The sequence below is a fragment of the Schistosoma haematobium genome, chromosome 7 (genome assembly GCF_000699445.3).
Source record: "Schistosoma haematobium chromosome 7, whole genome shotgun sequence".
Classification (NCBI taxonomy): Eukaryota; Metazoa; Platyhelminthes; class Trematoda; order Strigeidida; family Schistosomatidae; genus Schistosoma; species Schistosoma haematobium.
In genome coordinates this window covers 8621213-8641171 of record NC_067202.1, presented here as the reverse complement: position 1 = coordinate 8641171, position 19959 = coordinate 8621213, and the positions used below count along the sequence as shown (strand labels likewise).

The window sequence follows — 19959 nt, the reverse complement described above, 5'->3', positions numbered from 1 at the left end:
CTTTTAATAGTAATAATAAAATAAAACCAGAAAATCTCGTAATCAATCTCACAGATTTAAACGTAAACATTCATTTTCAGTGTATTTAAATCTACTTTAAAAGTGGGTTTTAATTGCTAAATCACACCGAAGAAATAACCAACAAATAATATCTGAATTGCCTAAAAAGAATATCATGAATCGCTATTACTCACACGTTATTAGTAGCTTAAAAAGTAATTAAACTTCTATCCAAGCAATATGCTGGATAAAAAACAGTATGTTTTACTGAGTTGTAGATGAAATAGTTTACCTTATGCAACTCTCTATTCAGAATAATTTTCCATCTAAGAATTGTTTCATAAATTCAGTCTCCGTAACAGTAGAACTGACTGTTAACAGACTTATTCAGTTAGCTTATAGTAATGATAAATGAGTAGCTAGGGTTATTTCAAACAAAGTTAACTACTTACATGGAGTCATTTACTTTAAAAACTCATTCTAGAAAGTGAACAGACGTCTACCGTTATGGCTGAGTAAGCAGAAATAGAAACCACCATAGGTTGTGTTTCGATATAGCTAACTGAACTAATAAATAGAAAATATATTCCTGATAATGTGTTCAACAATGTGTTTAGCTAGATTGTATAAGACTGAAATTGAACGGATAATCTGTAGTCAGCATTCTCACAAATATTGATTTAAGATTAAGGAATTAAATGCATAAAAACTTACTTTTTTACGAGGACTTCTTAGGAAATCAGGACTCAAACGTCGATCTGATGATCCGCCTGAATGTTGTAATATATGTAGATAGTTTGGTCGATCAGGATGTAATCGTTCGAAAAGGCGCTGACCAATACCTGTATTATTCATATTGGTGTTAGCTGGTGTTTCAACCATGGAAAAGGAAGAAAGTGATTTTATGCTCATCTCATCATGTAGTTGAAATTCGGTACTTTCCAAATCCGGACTCAGACCCACATGTATTGTAGGTTGATGCAATCTAAAATAATGGTAATCATGATCAAAAAAAGGTCATACGAAAATGAGTAAACTGTAGAACCAGTACAAACATTTCATCAGAAAGAAATAAAACAAACGAACTAGAGTTTATTTTACTGACAAAGAGTGTTTGTAATATTGAGAAAATCGATGTTACTTAACGGATTCGAAATCGGGTATATATAGTAAATATTTAGCGTATGAAAATGACTTAGATTCACTAAGTGTTAGTGATGATCATATAGTCAATCGGACAACACCTAAACACAGCACTAGTTAAGCCAGACAGAGCGACTGGTAGTTTGAAGTAGATACCGTAAGGAATGCGTTTAAAGTGAAATACGATCTTAAAACTTTATGCTAGGAGTCAGCTTAGGATTGACAATATGGATTAGATGTATTTATCTGATAATGTTGTGCGAATATTGATTGTATGATTAGTTCTTACCATGAATTCATCCCTTTCGACTATTTCTGTCTAGCTTTCTAGTTTACTATTTCGCTTAGTTTATTCCGGATTGAATCTAAGTGTGATTATTTGAGCTGAAACAAAGTTAGATAAGATAGTTATTTTGTCTATTTGACGGTTTATAAATCTCACCTTTGTACAAATCCACTCATAAATCTTGATTGATCGGTGAGTAGAAATTAACGTTACATTTTCAAATGATCGATTTGATTAATTAGAATGAATGTTGAAAAATTAAGTAAGAAATTGAGAATGTATCTGTAAATTGAGTTAACGTCAAGTACCTTTTCGTGATGAAAACTGATGTAGTGAATAGATAAAGTTTATCAATACTGCTCATTGCAACTGAGTCACTAAATATCCATTTCTGTACTCAACATTAGGCCGCACGTTTTCCATATGAAGGGTAATATAGTTCAGATTGACGAGAAGTGAAGTAGACCACAAACTTGTAACATATACAATTATTTCCATTTACAAATATGAATAAAACTAAGAGCAGTAACCATAGCAAATAGCAAATGAATTCATCTATTTCATGGATTCACTTCAGCTGCTTATAATTTTTCATTATAAAAGTCTTCATTCAAGATGGGTTCGACACATAAATGTCGAATAATAACAAAAGGATAACAACTAACCATCCATTTTAGAGAATGCAACATTATCATAAATATTATTTGTACGAATAATTATGTTAATATAAGACTATTTAATGTTAACTTGTGTAACAGTTAGACTTCGTAGTATTTTAGTTAACGAGAACTTAAGTGGGGAAGACTAATCTACTGTTTAACGTAAACTATGAAAACCGTACATTAAATACATAATTAGCACATCTTTCTTCAGTTTTCTTTTACATACTTCATGATTCTTTTAATTCTCTTGTTATTGCAATTGATTCCGCGTCACTTCCCGTTTTCTTCAGTTCAACCTTCCTAAACTTCTGTTGGTAAGCATTTCACTTCCTATTAGTGCTACACACTACTTATATCTGTTAACATAAGCAGCATACACCGCGGTATAAAGAACTAATATAGATAATCAGGAGAATGTTTTGTAGGAGATAAACATGATCAACGAATAAAATTAACCAACCAAACAATCAAAATTTAATTTCATATTAAAATGCATCTTTCATTAACGAAATGTGAATTTTAATGAAGATCAAAAAAATAATAATTCGAAACGGTTAGTTTCAAGAATTTTGTATAACTTACTCTGAACTAACATTAAATACATCGGAGCCTACACCGGAACAAAATTCATAATTAAATTTAGAATTTTGTTTATTATCAACCATTTCGCTAACAGAATGTCTATGCCTACGAATGTTATCCTTTGAAGTTTCACAGATATCTCTGTCAGGGGGAATTAAATAATTTAATGTTACCGGATTATCAATGACAGATGATGCCCGACGATGTGTTTTATTATCGAAGTCACTACTAGACCGATGTGTATAAGAAGAAGTAGAGGGAGATTGTTCATTTGGTATAAGTGTATATTTAATCGGTAATGCGGATTGTTGCATATTAATGGCACAATCAGATAAAAACGAAGGTATATTTGATGTTTCAGAAGATAATATGAATTCTGGTAGATGGGTGGATTCATTTGACTTATGACTTTTATTATCATCTACCGATCGTGATGATTCTATAGAGGATACCAGTATACCGCCAGTAAAAGATGAATGTCCAGCACTTCTTTCTGCTTCAAGCTATTGAAAAGTAAATAATAAATAGTTGAAATTATGAGTTATTAGGTTTGAAAATTAGTAAATGTTCATTCATTTGTACAGAAAAACATTGTTATCAATAAATTGAGTTATATAATGACAATTTTACACATACAGCTCTTACTACTTTTGTTTAATGTAATATCAGTCTACACAGAACTTTATTATATAAAATACTTTTCATATAAAAATTTAAACATTATTATGTATGAGGATCTACAACTTATCCACTGGATGATCAATGAAACTGAAACTTAACAAATTACGTTATGAAAGTTAGTAGGAAATCAGTTACCCAAGAGAACACATTCAAAAGTTCAGCTTCAGACTTACAAAATGAATTCAATTATAGCTAAGTGAATCATCTTGTCATATAGACAAATGGATAAGAAAAATGAGGAAAGTGAGAAGTAAGCATTATAGTTCTTCGCAATGAGACATTTTTCTCATCATAGATTACAACTAGAAACCGTTTACTTACATTATGTAGCTCAGTTTTCAAATCAGTCAATTCAATACCTGATTGACTAATTGGAGAAACATTTGGAGCACTTATGTGTGAATCGTACGGTTTATTTGAAATAGGGTTTGATGGATTATCGTCTATGACGGAACTTGATAAGTATTGTTGTGTTTTATATTGTACAAATTGAGGAGTACTTGTATTTGTTCTTGATGTTACTGTATCAATTGTTTCATTATATGAACTGATATCTTGACATTTAGTTGTTATTAATCTTGTATTTGGAACAGATGTATCATCAGTATATGGAGAAGTAAAGAATGGATAATTGGAAACTAATTTCTCTTCTTCGTCTTCATCTGCTTTTATTTCCGGAACTGCTTGATGAAAACTAGATGTCACTTGAGCATGTGCGCCAGGATCATATAGGTCATTATACTAAAGAGAATAGTTTAAAATATATATTATTATATTGATTTTGAAAATTATAGTGAATAAGTAAAGAACAATATTCATGTATTATCCTTAAAATTCATATGATTATATATATATCATCTACCACAGTTAGCACACAACGATCTATATAAGTTAAATGAATAACATATCTAAGTTGATTTAGTTTATTTAAATCAATTAAATGAAGCAACACAAGAAAGGAGATGTAGATGCAACCACTATTTGATGTAGATAGTGGACGTGGACTATTTTCTCTTATAAATACGTTTAATACCGTTAGTATAGGGTCGAAGTAAAAATCAAAACAGTATCTTGAAGATCGCGATGTGCTTAATCCACGGAACCAAAATCAAATAATTCACATTTTCTAAACCTGTTTGATTTACAATGACATTTTATAACATTATTATTCTTTAAAATATACAAATTAAGCACTACAAGACACTACAGTAAAATAATTTGTTTTGTAATGAATGAAAACCGTTTTAAAAGGTGTATGAATGTTGTACAACCTTAGTTTCAATGATAAAATAAAAAGAACATGAATAATATAATTTATTTCATAATTTTGATCAGTTTACGCGGAATCGTTATCAAAGCTGAAGACTCATAGTTTCGGTCAAGAGTTAAATTGGAAATCAGGAAAAAAAATTGAGGTATTTTCATGAGTTATTTAAGTGGTGTCGTTCTCCGATGGAAAATATTGTTTGAAAAATAAAAGCCCTTAGTGAATAAACTGTATTTGATATTTTCATGTGCGCATAATTCATTTTACTAACTTAAGCAGAATAACATGAATTCATGAGAACTTAACCAAATACAATGAATTCATGTTATCTTTCGTAAAATTATTGTTCATAAGTTTTTAAATAGATTTTTCACTTGACTTGATGTACACAACGGAGACAATACAAATTGAAATTACATTTACAAAAAACATTTCCTAACACATGTTAGTGGATGATAAACATTGTTAAAATTCAAGACTTTCAATCTTTATGAAAGTTGCAGATAAGGTATTTATTTAAACAAATTCAATAAATATCAAACTTAATCTATTGGTTGAATTATGTACATAACTGCTAAGTGATCTGTTTAATGAGTAGATCTATGTAAGATGTTTGGTCTTCAAAATGTTGTATATATAGTAGTGATTGTAAAAACTTAAACATACTGTTTGAATAACAAATTTCTATGTAAAAGTAACCTACTTGTCTTAAACGTTGCTCCCATGCTGACATTTGACTAGCTTCACTTCCACGACGATAAATTTCTGGTATCTCTTCTATATTAAACTTATTTTCATTAGTTATACATTGCATATTTGAAATTTGAGAAGCTGGAATTTTTTGAATCCATGAAGTATCATGTAATTTTTGTTCAATTTCTTGTAATAATTCGGAAGTTAATGGTTGATGACACCTACATTGTAGTTCAGTTTTGATGGTGCCTAAAATTGACGTAGCATAATTAGTAATTAGTAAAATTGACAATTTAATGAACTGATGTTCATATTTTAAAAAAGGAAATAAACGTATTCATATTGGATTTCTTCATAATAAAATACTGTAGATAGCTCACATTCAATATCATTTCAGACATAATTGTCATTTTAATTTCTTAGACTATTAAACTACTTGAATCATTTAAGTAGTATGTAATTGTTATTCTAACTTACATTTTTAGTTTCTGGTGTTGTCAACAGTAACCTGCATTTCATACAAAAATAACTCGAGTACTATACTACTTTTCCATTGCTATGTTAGTCGAATCAGTGAAATAATAATTTGCTTGTGAGATAAATAATTGAGTGAAAAACAATTCTTGAAGATTTACCTGATGGTTGTCTCACTGGTCCACAATTTACAGGTAAACTAAAACGTTTTTGATGTCGAATAAATTGTCCATCCCATAATTCACTTTTTAAATTTTCACCAGGTTGATTAAATTTTTTATGTGTAAGTTTCCACCATAATCCTAAAGGAAGACGTCTTTTTTGAGAATGCAAAGCAGAGAATAATGAACGTTGTTGAGCGGCCAATGTTCGAGAACGAGATTCCGGGAGTTGCTGTTGTTGACAGCTTTGTTGCGGCTGATCACTAGATGAAGAGGATAACGGTTTTGAATTTCCAAAATTGTCGTGTTTTGGTCGAGATGTTTGAATCCAATCGGAATTCTTCACAGATGATGTGGTTCCTTCTATGAAATTTGGTTTTGAATTATGCACAGTATTGATTACAGACAAAGATGAATTTTCACTCTCAGCACCAGAATCCTAAGCACATATCGAATCATAAAAATACACAATAGACACTGCATTTTTATTCTGTCAACTTAATAGCATTGCAATGCACAAAAAATGATGACAATTATCACTGACTCAACATGCGAAGACTAACTAGACCCTAAAAAGTATTTGCTTATAATTTGAATCTATACAATAGAAATTGCTCATTCGAATCTAGTTTAACTTGCAGAAATGTATCTAGTCAAATAGTATAACAATTGTGTCACTACTGTGCAATATATCTTATGAAGCAATCGCAAGATTGAGTTGATTTCACCTGGACAAAGCCACAATATTAACTTCAACATTATATTTTTAATATCCCAATAAGTACAAATCTAAATTTCATGGCGTTTCATCACTTAATTTAAGTCACTTTTTCAAATTAACTAGATAAATGACTGAATTAAATTAACAGACGTAGTATAAAGAAACGAGAATTTGTTCCCCTAACCAGTTATAAACTATTGTTAAGAATAATTCGTTTCAATCGAATGATATCCCTGATTAAAAATTAGTTTAGACCATCAATTATGCTATTAGTAATTCTTTCATCCTACTTTAGTCATGTTTATCCCTATAAAGGTTTTCAAAAATCCATTTGACCTACAGTTTGTTTTAAGTAGGCGATTAACATGTTTATATCTCCTTATGAGCACTAAACTCATAGACAAATGATATGAAATCCAGTGACTTACATTTTCAACTCGATTTGTAGGGTGGTGTAGATTGTTTAAAATGAAGCATGTAGAACTGTTATTCCATTTTAAGGATAAAGTTTAAATGGTTTATCAATACTTGGTTACAATTTAGTTTAGACAAACAGTATCTATTTTTACAGAATTAAAACCAAGAGTCGATCCAAGATAGATCATCATTAAAGGCCTGAAAGCGCTGGACAGTTATTTCATTCTAGTATGAGAATACTCAAAAGCACGCATCTACGATCTAGCACCTTCGGTCTTGTGCACGGACGCTTAACCTATAGACCACTTAGTGGTTCCATACTAAGAAGAAACGGCCGTTCAGTGCTTTCAGGTTCTCAATGGTTGTCTAGCTTAGATTGACTAGTGAGTTCAACTGTGATAATACTACAATCTCCACAAATCTTCCGTACTTAAAACAGTAACTTGTCGACATTGTGAACAATGCGGAGTAAAGTGTTTAAATATAACAAAAACTTTAAAATAACAAAAAACAAAAATGATTCAGTATAAGTACCTCTTTACGGTAGTTTGCTTGTTCCGGATAACTTCCCCCCACTGTGATTACTGGTCGATGAAGTGGCTGTAGATCAGCGGCACCATCAGATGATCTACGAGGAAAACTAGAACTATCTATTAAAAGATGGGAAAAAATGGTATGAAAATAACGGAAAGAATTCAATTTAAACGAAGGGGAAAAGAGAAAACCATTTATATTAGTACTTTAACAGAACTCAAGACTGATGTATTTGAAATCGATAAATTATTTGCAACAACTTGATAACTCAATAACAGACGGTCAATTAATAACGCGTAGTAACTGAAATTAGACTTGTATACAACTAGGTGACGACTCGATGGTTTAGAGGTTAAGCGCTTGCCCGAATACTGAAGGTCCCGAGTCCGAGGTCGTGGATGTGCACTACTGGGGAATCCCAAACTAGAACGAAACGGATGTCCAAAGCTTTTCGGTTTTCACTGGTAGTCTAGTTGATACTAGTCCGTATCGTAAATAACATAGATTCAAAAATCATTAACAGAGAGAATAATGTGTAGTTATTTTCATGGAGCTATTCGAAGTTATGAAATTGAAAAAAATGGAATACTTCTCTAACAAATACGAAGCCTTATTCAGTCTGAAAATAGTTTCTGACCATCCAGTTCTGGTATCTAGAACTGATTGACCACTGACCAGTGATTAGCTTTATGTATGTGAAGTCATTCTTAGCGCTGATCAAATTCTATCAATGCCCAGTTTATATCTGTATACAGAGTATGTGATATAAAGTCACTTAGACTAGTGGTAAAATTGCAACTTGATCTATGAAGTTTGATTATAAATACGAGGGAATTGACATACATTACATTGGTCACTACTCAGTGATAAGTAAACTGTAAATTTATATCTATTCCACAGGAGGTCAGTCTCCACTAATTGACAGGGTCTCTGACTACGAAGCTGGGTGACACTAAGTTGAATGAGCTATGAAGTATCAGTTTCTTTGAAATTACAAGTAGATCATGCTGAAGAAAGCGAAACAACACTTTACTTAGGATGTAGGTTTACGGTCGATTACCTCTAACCATCACCTTAGTTTCTGTAACCAATTAACAAGATAAACTCCTAAAGTTCTAGCTTGAAAAGGTAATTTATGGTGTTCAGATATATAGGGAATGGGACAGTCGACGTCAAAAACGTTGAAAGACCGTTGTACTGTATCGTTAATTAATTGTAGGTGATCATATTTTCTTAAAACATCGATGTTGCCGAAAAATCTGAAGGTTTTATATTTGACTGATTATGTATGTTATTATGAATGCTTACATTTAAACAATAAAAACAGCTGACAAGTGCTACATGTTTGTCAGTGGTTCTCTAGCTGATATCAAGCCATGATGAATACTGTCTTCATAGTGAGGTTAGCAATATCATCAAACAGCTCGATGGTTTAATGATTAACAATAGGACAATGGCACTTGTGGATATTGAATTCAATCTCATATTGGTGCATGATAAAATACACAATCGTAGGTTAGATCAAATAAGCATTTGTAAAACATACGTGGAGTCATAAACTCTGGTGGAGCAAGTAAATTTGGATCCTTAACAGTAAAACAAGCTACAGGTTGATGAATCATAGCTGGTAAGTTCGCAGGTAAGTTAAGCTGTGGAAGTAGTGTACGCAGTACTCCAGCTGTTGGATCACATGAATTATCATCTTCTTCATCCACTCCACCTGAAATGCGAACAGTGGACCAGCAAGAATCTTCTAGTAAGGTTGGTTTTTCAATTAGGACATGTGCCGTATTCTAAGAAATTTAAGAAAAAGATATTCTAAATGAATGAATTTGGCAAAAAATTAGAAATATTGTGTAAAGTGGACACTGGAAAGGAAAAATCTTTAAGGTATCTTCAATAAGCAGATAATACAGTATTGCTTTATGATTTGAGTAAAATAGCTTCAATCAAGACTATTCTTCAGTATCCATTTTGTTCTAGGTGGGTTTTGGGAATCGATAGAAAATTCTAAACCTAAGGCTTGTACTTATGACAGTTGAAACATCGTACGAATGACTCCGGATTTTTGAAAAGAACATCTTTCTCGTTCATGATTATTTTGACAGGTCGGTTAACTTTTTATTTCAAGTTTATTTTAAACTTATCATTTATGGATAAGGCATATTGAGTAGTCTTAACATAAGATTAAACAACTGTAAGGTGTTCGCTCTGTCAGTGATTATTAATGTTTTGTCAATTTATATTGACAAATCCTATCAGATAGTGAGTTTTGCCAAGCTTTTGTAAGGTCACAAATAAATATTTTAGGGGAATTTTGTACTATAATATTTTTCATTTTATATACACAACTGATAAATATGTATTTTTGTTGGAATTGTGAATGTAAAAAAAAATACTAAGAACACTTACATTCACTTTTTCATTAGTCTCTGTGTTCATATCTATTGAAATTTGTTCTGGAATACGATCTAACAGCAAAGGATCACATGATGGTGTTTGTGGATCAGGATATTGTGAAGGAATCAGTTGACTTTTCGATGTAGACTCATATGGGCATTCAACTGAAAATTGAAACGAAAATTAATTATGAAAATAAATAGAAGTATTAACGTATTATTTATAAAATAATCTGAAATTGGATCGAGTTATTTTTCTTTCAAATGTGTACTAAAACGACTAAGAAACATACAAAGAATCAGGAAACTTAAGATAGCTATTTTATCCAAACTTAAAACTCAGCTGTAAGTCAGAACTTTGATTCATATATAGTTAACATGAATGCCACAAAATATGCTTTATCTAAATATCTAGGCAGTATACTAAAGCCACTTCAACATAACCTAAATGATGTTGTACAAAATTCATATGAATTTAAGTCAAAGATCTTGGGATTATTTATCAAAGGGAATGAAACAATGGTAAGCTTTGGTGTGGCATCTTCATACACTAATTTTCCAAATGACAAATGTCTAGGCCTTATTCATGCCTTGATGTAGGATGATAATACTCTGTATAGGAGATATCAATTAGGGATTACTTCAGTCACGAAATCAACACTGTTCACCTTTAAAGGGACTTTGTATACACAAACGAATGGAGTAGCCATGGAATATCAAGTTTCGCTAGGTGTTGCTAATTTATTTATGTTCTATATTGAGTCGCTTATTTTTGCTAGTACCATCAGACCACGCATCTGATTCAGATATGCAGATGACAGATTTGTTACCATTAAAAAAATCCGCTTAGATATTTCGTTAGGGTGATTTACAGTTTCTCAAATAACATCGAATTCACTTGCAAAAAGGAAGATGAACAACATCTTAGACTATTTTGTTAAAACAAATTCTAATGGAAATCTTAATCAAACCATATACTGAAAACGGACACATTCAAATCGGTACAGTAATTTTAACTCCGGAAACTGTGCGAAAATTGTCCTGACTCTTTTCAGAAGAGCTAACGAGATCATTACACATAAAGACCTGATGATTCTGTAGAGCCGGAAAATCTACAAAGTAAATCTGCAATAACAGTAGATGCTATTTTTAATAGCCATCAAATTAATATTAAAAATATCAAAATAATCCAGAAACGCCTTTCCAACTATAAAGAGAAGCGACCAGCCAAAGCGTCTCATATAATGCTGAATTCCCCTACCTTCAATACAAAAAGCACTGACTATTCTTCCAACCTGGAACGTTTCTTCAAACAACCACATGTGACTCCATTCGTCTTACGCACAATCTACACACACATACGCAAACTGTAGGTTTTTTATTTCTACCATAATATGCACAAATAAACAGAGTTATGTCTCACATAAAATCACTTTGACGAAAAATAACATGACATCGACATGTTCAAACTCATTATGATTTTGGTTGTACTAAAAATATTCTGCTTTGTTTCCTTTGAAGTATTTAAGCTTTTGTTAATATTATTTCGGTTATTTATTACTTTAAACTGAAGAATTGGCTTACATTAAGTCACGCAACGTCAGAAATACAAATTTCTACTCATTGAGATATCACAAAAGGTGTAATAACTAAAAATTTAAGTACTACTTAAATCTCAGTGCGGTGCGTTTATTACACGAGTTGATCAAAGCAGGCCTTACCTTACTGAAGACTAATCAAGTAATTGGTCAATAGATTGTACCGCATAATCACACCACATTTGTATGTGAGACCGGATTTACAAATGTTTTTAAATCAATTAATAATAATCGTTCAAAAAAGTAGTAATTAGCTGTTCATCGGCCTTCACTTCATTGTATTCAAATAAATGGAATTATTTTCTCTAGAATTATTTGACGGGGAATAATATAACAATTTATTGGACTATCCGACAAATATTAGCAAGAGTGATCATAAACTATTATCTGATGTCGCCTCTAATCCTTAGTGTCAATTGAATTAAATCAACCAAGTTCAAAAGAATAAGTTTTGATGTTTGGAATCAATTGTCAGGAATCGCTCGATATGGATTTCGTGATAGTTGTTATTCGTTTGTAAAGTATATTTGTAGTCCTAGTTGAACTAAGGCTCCTCATGTTGTCTGTTGTTGTAGTTGAGCTTTTTAGTTCATGAATAGCAGTCCTCAAGTGTTATGAACTTCATCCTTTAAAATATGTCCACCCAACAGGACCACAAGGTTATCAAGTTCACTAGTTACACGTTCCAATTTAATGGAAAAGTTAATAACATTTTAATTACCAAATAACACTACTGACATCATAGAATGACCAAAAATCTTAATTTCTATTAATCCGAAACAATACTTTCTGTCTATTATAGTCAGCAAGTCAACATATATTCTATTAAATGGGAATCGAAAGTTCTGGATTATGCAACATAAAATTGCATTGTAGACCCAAACCAGAGCCGATTCTCAACAATATTTGTTAATAAATACCGAAAATAAGCACAAAACCATAAACAATCAATTTTCACCTGGATTGGGACATTCTGCCTTTTCAGATACCATATTTGGTTTATTCATTACTGTCACATTATAATCACCAACTGATGAGATATTTTCTGTAAATTGGATAGATTGTGATATTTCTTCTGGTAAGATGTTTTCCTGATCAATTAGAATTGAAACATCGTCTTGCTCTGCTTCTTCTTCATCATCACCTGTTGTTGTCTCTATGGTAATTGTATCCCTTTTCATTGGTGGTAACTTTGTGGTAGCTGCTTCTTGTCCTAATTCAAGTGATGTTAATGTTTGTTCATTTTGTTTACTAATTTTATTTAAATAAGGTCTTGATGATTGAAGTAAATGAGATTTCCGATAGCCCGTCTGGGTTGTCTCCCAAGTATTTGGTAACCAATCTAAACGGTTCTAGTAGAAAAAGTTATAGTAATTTCAATATTCAGAAAAATTATTTTACTGGTAAAAATCAATTGTTTAGGTGTACACATCAAAATATATTACAAACCAGAGGAAGTGTTAACAGTTTTGACAGATTTGTTATTAAGAACGAGTGCCGATTGTTAGTTATTGTTGTTTCAGTGAGTTTATGAGCTGGTTTTTAATGAATAATCATTGAAACAAACAGACAAAAGAAGGATCAACTGGATTATCGTAGCTGATTACGAAAAAACCCAATTAACAATCAACCTTGTATATATAGTTTAATAGACCTTAGATTAGATCCACTTTACATGTTAAATATCCCATGTGCTATTTTAATCTTAAATTCATGTACTTGTCGGTACTCACGGGGCTATAATAACTGGAATTTATGTTGTGATAAAGAACCAAGATGTAATCTATAAAATTTAAAGAGACAGAAAGCAGTAGGTTTTTCTAATCACTGATTATGTAAAAATATGGTCATTTAGTTGTAGTGTGCGCTTCTCATGTAAACAGATATAAGTGTTTTGTAGAGGGGATAAGAAATAGAATGCTTATCAGCAGGAGATTGAAATGAAAAGAATGGAAAGGAAAACTGGAAGCAACCAGAATGACATCAGAATTAAAAGAATGATGGAGTATGTAGAAGGCAACTGAATAATGTGTAAATGATGTCTTTAATGTATGATTTTCATATTTAACAGAGGCACTGTGTAATTTTGCATTAAGGAATAAACTGGTTTACCGTACTTGAGTCTTCGTTCACTACATAGTCAGTTCTTAGCGGAGAGATTGTATTCATGATTTTGACATAATGTCTAGAGGATTATGTAACTAGGGTCAGTCAAACTATGAGGTTAGGAACCAGTATGGATCATTATGTTTCATAAATGTAATGCATGCGTTCTGTCTACCTACAATTTTTTCTGAAACAGAAGACAGGCAAATTGGTTTGGTCGTACAATTATGAAGTATTTATGTATGAAACCAATTATTCGATACATTTAGACTTCTACAGTAGCTTCAGGGACGAGATAAATCAGCGTTTTGAACCTTTAATGTGAAGATACATGTATGAGGAGATTGGTCAACGATAATATAGACAAAAATTAGAATTGAAAACATAGATACAATCGAAGTTCATTTCGACTTACTATTCGCCTTATACTGGTTATTTTTTTTATTAATTTTAGCAAGACAGCCATTCGAAACTAAGAAGAATGAAACGACTCCCCAGTGCTTCATCGTTTTCGATGGTTGTCTCAGCTAAAGTCGAACAGTGATGTTATAGTGGCTTCATTTTTTAAATTTTAAACATTCTATTGAAGTGTAGAAAGTAATCAAGCTATATAAACCATTTTTCAACTTTTCTCTGTACTGTAGTCATATTTCGTGTACGCTCGGACATTTAACCGAAAGCTTGTATAATACATTATATGTTTATCATTTGAATAGGACATATGTTTAACATTTTTCTGTCAGTTTCAAATTTAACTTGATTTTTAACGAGTTATCTCACAGAACTTTGCATCTGGATCACTGGTATCCTGTGGTCGGCAGTGGTCAATTTAACAATAGGTTTATTCGAAGATATACGAAGCTAGTCGGAAACTTGTAGATTTGGAGTTCAACTGGACTAAGGTATAATATACACAACAGGGTAAACTATATAATATCTCGATCTCTTCAAACTTGACACAGATTATTCATTTGGATTTTTCTCCATAAACCAACATTCAAACAGCCATAGGTTCATTTAGAAAAAAATATGTATATTTATAGTTGTGTGGTGTTGTTCTAACATCTAACCTGAACAATTAACCGGTTTCACCACTGTTGTTTTAATGAAATGATGAGATTATACATTTGTTGACAGAGATAACAAATGATAGAAATTTGTATTTTTATTAATATTTACTAATACTACATACGAATAAATCATTGTTTTTCCACATAGAATTATGGCAATTCAAATTGTCGATGGAACTCTTTGATAATTTTACATTACGATAGTAAAATGATACAAGTATATAAAATTTCTAAGATTTTAATTCCTGAGTATCATTATTAGTGATAAAATAAACGGCTTCTAAGAGTGGACGCTTGAATTTTACCAGCTTAAATCCTGTGAACGACCAAAAATATGAAAAGTTGCATGGTTACATGTAAGAAAAGGCTAATATTTATTGTTCCTTGCTATTGTTTAGTAACCATTTATTTCCATATAGTCACTAATTAAGCATTTAAACGATGACTGATCAGATCATAACCGGTTAGAGTGAAAGAAAATCATAATGAATTGAAGTGTTTTATTTAAATTCACTGCAATAAGTCAAAAAGTTACAGAAAGACGCTGTATATAGAGCCAGTCAATATTCACGTAACTTACTAGTAACATTTGATCTGAATTATCCGGACTAGTTTGATTATAATGTAATCTATTTGAATGTGGTTGAGTAATTTGACGCGGAAACCGACGTACTGTAGTTCGTTTAACACTATTACCATTAGTTTTACTATTACTGCTATTATTGTCATCAGATGGACAACTTTTGCTGTTGTTATTCACATCAGTTAATTCGTGGGATTGTTTAGCTTTTGCATTGGAATTTTTCATGGACATACTGTTGATGGTGGCAGAAGATGTATCCGACTGATGATTGTTAACATCATCATTATTTGTTAAAATATTATCAGGATTATCACGTTGGTTGGATGGTTTACGAAATAATGAAGTAGTAAATTGTAATGTATGACGTCGTATTGAATTAGAAAATGATTTATTTATTGGCCCTGAATCAATACCAAAATTTGAGAGAATTTCATCTTCATCAGCCTTAAAAAAGCGAAAAAACATTGACGATCAATCATTTGATGGAGTATGTGTTAATGATCAGAAATTTTATGTGTGCTTGTTATTGATTTCACCCGAAATAGAAAAGTTGCCTAAAACTGACTTTTAAACGAATGTTTATATCTTTATGAAAACAGTTAATTGCTCAATTTAAATAAGACTCTTCAATCAACGAATAACTGAACCTAAGAATATAAATTTGTGAAACTCTTCTTTATATTAGATATGTAACATACGGTTATCCTTCGAGTGTTATTCTTATTGATAGCTATAAAGTGTACCAGGAACCTCAACGAAAATGTTTCTGAACAAGACAGAGATATGTGTAAATTTTCTACACCAATCATAATTTATATTTTAATGTAAATCAAACAGTAGAATATTTAATAATAATCTTTTTGATAAAACTTATTGTTAAGGCTTTTTTTACACCAAAGATTCATAAATAAGATATTTATGTTGCGATAATTGCAAACAACTATTACACCATCCATCCTTAATGTTTCCTTGATTATAACACCTGATAACATCTGACCTGTTCTTGCATATATATATATATATATATATATATATATATATATATTATCATTGTAAACCTTTGTCATTCCAGTTATTTACATTCATTTATGTCAATTGTTTCACACTATTTTTAATCTTAATTTAGAATTCATACTATTCTGAATCAATATTTGTTCTTGCTTTATCTAGATGCAAACAATGTAGTTCGATTGATGTAAATTGTACTAGTTGGAACAGCGACTTTTTTTCTGGAAAGCAAAAAACTGACTTCGCCTGAAATAGAATTATTGTATTGAAATAAGTATTAGTAGAGAAGATAAATAATTCTGTGAATAAAGATATGACGATGGTTTCATAATAATAATAATAATTTTTTAGTATGCGGTTGTAGATATATGTTAAATTTCATTGGAATTATGGACTGATTAATATTCGACTACCATTGAAAACAATTCAGTTCTTCCAGATTTTCAATGTTGGTCTGACAATATTCGGTTCATGATTTTAATGAAATGATAATAATAATAATATCAGAAGGGGTTTTGTGGAGATTGTAGTAATTTCAACAGTTGTGATCATGAGTCAATTAAAGCTAGGCCACCATGGTAAACCTGGAAGCACTGGACGGCCGTTTCGTCCTATTGTGGAACTCCTCGACAGAGCGCATCCACGACCTCGCCTCACGGGATTCAAACCCAGGGCCTATCAGTCTCGCCACAGGCGCATAACCAACTAGACCGCTAAGCCGGCATCCACCGGTGTTAATGACTAACTTCAACTAATCCACGAAATTGAGCGACACATCCACCATTGTCATCAGTGAGTTACTACCTTACAACTGACCCGGTTGAACTCCACTGCTTCCAGGTTTTCCATAGTGGTGTAGTTTCAATTGACTCATGATCTCAACTGTTGAAATAATAATAATGTTTGTTGATATGTTATCCACTTATCAATAATAACACTTGAATTAAATTATTAGAATAAACACAAATGTTAATATTATTCAATGAATATTAAAAGAAAACATTTATTGAAACATAACACAGATGAAATGAATTTACTTTTAATATACATATGGCAGCATTCAATTCAGTATTTTTTGGCTAGAAAAATAAAAGAGAAATGAACAAGAGTATTTGGTAAACATTTATATTTCCCTCAATTAAAGTCAATAATATTTAACTAGATAATTGATTCAAAGTGAAGTTTTCTTTTTTGTGGACAATATGAAGACAATCATATAACACTGATTTTATAGTCTTAGTTAGTGTTGTACAAATCAAATTATTGTCAAAATGCCAGACATATTAGTTAAGTTTATAGTGGTTAGTGTTTCACAATTAACTGTCCCTCACGACTCCCTGGTTGCGGTCCCAGAGATGGTGCAACACAGTGGCTTGAGATTTTATCAAACGTAGCTCAGAATAGAAGCCAATGGCAGTTCTGCGGTAATTCTTTTAAGCTTCCTTTTTATGAGTGAGAAGAACGTCTTGAGCTGGAAGAATCCTTTTTGGTTGTATCTTCCTTAACTGAACTGATTCTCCCATTATTAATATCACTATCATTTTTATTAGTTCCACTTATTTTTTTACACTCACCTTCCTCTATCTCTTCACAACCTCATTTTTATTGTTTGGCGTATATATATTATGGCGCTTCTCTGTACCAATGTTTGTGTTAAAAAAATAGTTACGTATAAATAGAATGAATCCTGAATATAAACTACAGGATAATATAGGATCTTACAAAAATATTTATTTAATGTTGAATAAGTTGGTGCCTATCCAGATATGATATCGCATGAAGCGAATAGTAACGTGTAAAAGTGTCAATGTAAAGCTGAGTACTGGGATACAATTAAAATCAGATGACAAATTGTAAGATGGACGAAAAGTGGATTCTCCATAGTACCACTATTCACAATAAAAAAATATGCTAGAATTTAAATAAAATTACAAACTATGTAAAGTTTCTGTATATGTCACAATATTTCATATTTTTACACAAGTTTATATACATTTTAGTTGTTCATGAACAAGGAACCAGTAAAAGCTTTTATAATCTAATTGATAAAATTCGGTAGGATTATAGTATTGTCAATCTAAATAATTTATTCCTCAGGGAATTGATGCTTTCCATAAGATTAAATGTTGCATTCTCTAATAATGCAATCGAAAATGTTACCAATGAGTTATTTGGGACAAGCATGATCTGTTGAAGCATTAAGATATTTACATAAAATGATCACTGAGTAGTAAACAATATCACCAGTTACATAAAAAGCAAATTAAATTACATCGGTTTACAAAACATTTATTGTTGATTAATCCTAATACCCCCCCCCAAGAAAAACCAATCTGGTATCATATTGTAAAGATTTAATCAATCTATAAGAACGATGAATAGTTTCATGAATTTGGACTTCTATCTATTATATTTTTTCAGGTAACTGAACAACTCACTCCATACAATATTTGCTTGTAATATAATGTCTATGCTCAACAATTTCTTGCATTATACATACCTGTGTAGCACATTTCCACTCTCTTAAACTACTTTCACTAAAATCTTTCTTGTTAGTTGTAACAGTTGTATTCTGTTTATTATAAGTACAAGAGTTTTCAGATTTTTCAAGATTGGACGCCGTGATGAAAACAGTACTTATTGTTGTAGAAGTAGTTGTATGAACACTAGTACAAGACAAAGGAGTATCCTTCATCATTACATCTGATAGATCACTGGAATCACTGGACATGATAATATCGCTCGGAGGAGTTTGCTCTTCTAACATTGTTTCATCCAATACACTAAGGATTGCAGATGGTTGTGTTGTTGATGTGGTTATGCTTAAAACATTCGTATTGACTTGTTCTTCAGATAAATTCCATCCACCTAGAATATCAGAGGTTAGCTGCCATGCAGGTCTTTGAGTTGTATCTAGTTTGGAAAATATACCTGCTTGTTTTTTGGCTTCATCATTAACGAAATTTCGTAGGATAGGATTATGATAAAATATTTTAATTTTTTCTTTTAATAATTCATAGGCTGCATGATAACGATCGTATTTCTTTTGAATTGTAGACTGACGAATCTAAAAAATGTACGTAAAAGTTGAAAATGAGGCTAAAACCGACTATCATCGGGCTAGTTTATTTATGGTTACGAGACTCATTACCGAATATGCTACAGAATGAACATGCAAATGTGTAGTTAATGCAGTAAACAGCATTATCTTACTCTGTCTAGATCAAGGAGGACATACATTTATAGTTATTCAGTGGTAATCATCAATCTGCCATGTTGACATTAGCCTGCCAAAATAATCAGATTAAGAATCTTTCATACATTAAGAGTAAAATCTATAACAACTTAAACTTTTTTACCTTTCTTTCAAAGGAATAATGTCTACTTTGGTCAGCCACAGGCCTAGTAAGCTAAGATTTATCTAAATAGTTATGTAGCTTAATACGACTAATATATAGATATCTTTTTGTGTTATTGTAAATTTAAGACTCGTGTGATCCAGCTACTAGTATTTTCACTGTATTCTTTCGTTATTTCCAAACTATCTTTTCTATCATATTCAACAATATATTCA

The 19959-nt window shown here is 31.4% G+C and overlaps 1 protein-coding gene across 1 annotated transcript in view; it reads right to left on the bottom strand.

The window, feature by feature from the left end:
- SIK3_2 (SIK kinase 3) overlaps positions 1–19959 on the bottom strand; it is a 53386-nt gene that overhangs the window by 15772 nt on the left and 17655 nt on the right. Inside the window, exons 10-21 of the mRNA XM_051217922.1 lie at positions 18886–19452; positions 17423–17464; positions 15375–15821; positions 12577–12970; positions 10034–10185; positions 9168–9414; positions 7622–7737; positions 5950–6388; positions 5325–5563; positions 3676–4095; positions 2674–3176; positions 715–985 (exon numbers count right to left, since the gene is read on the bottom strand). Of these exons, the coding sequence (XP_051064359.1) occupies positions 715–985; positions 2674–3176; positions 3676–4095; positions 5325–5563; positions 5950–6388; positions 7622–7737; positions 9168–9414; positions 10034–10185; positions 12577–12970; positions 15375–15821; positions 17423–17464; positions 18886–19452 (3837 nt within the window). The remainder of the gene's footprint in view (positions 1–714; positions 986–2673; positions 3177–3675; positions 4096–5324; positions 5564–5949; positions 6389–7621; positions 7738–9167; positions 9415–10033; positions 10186–12576; positions 12971–15374; positions 15822–17422; positions 17465–18885; positions 19453–19959) is intronic.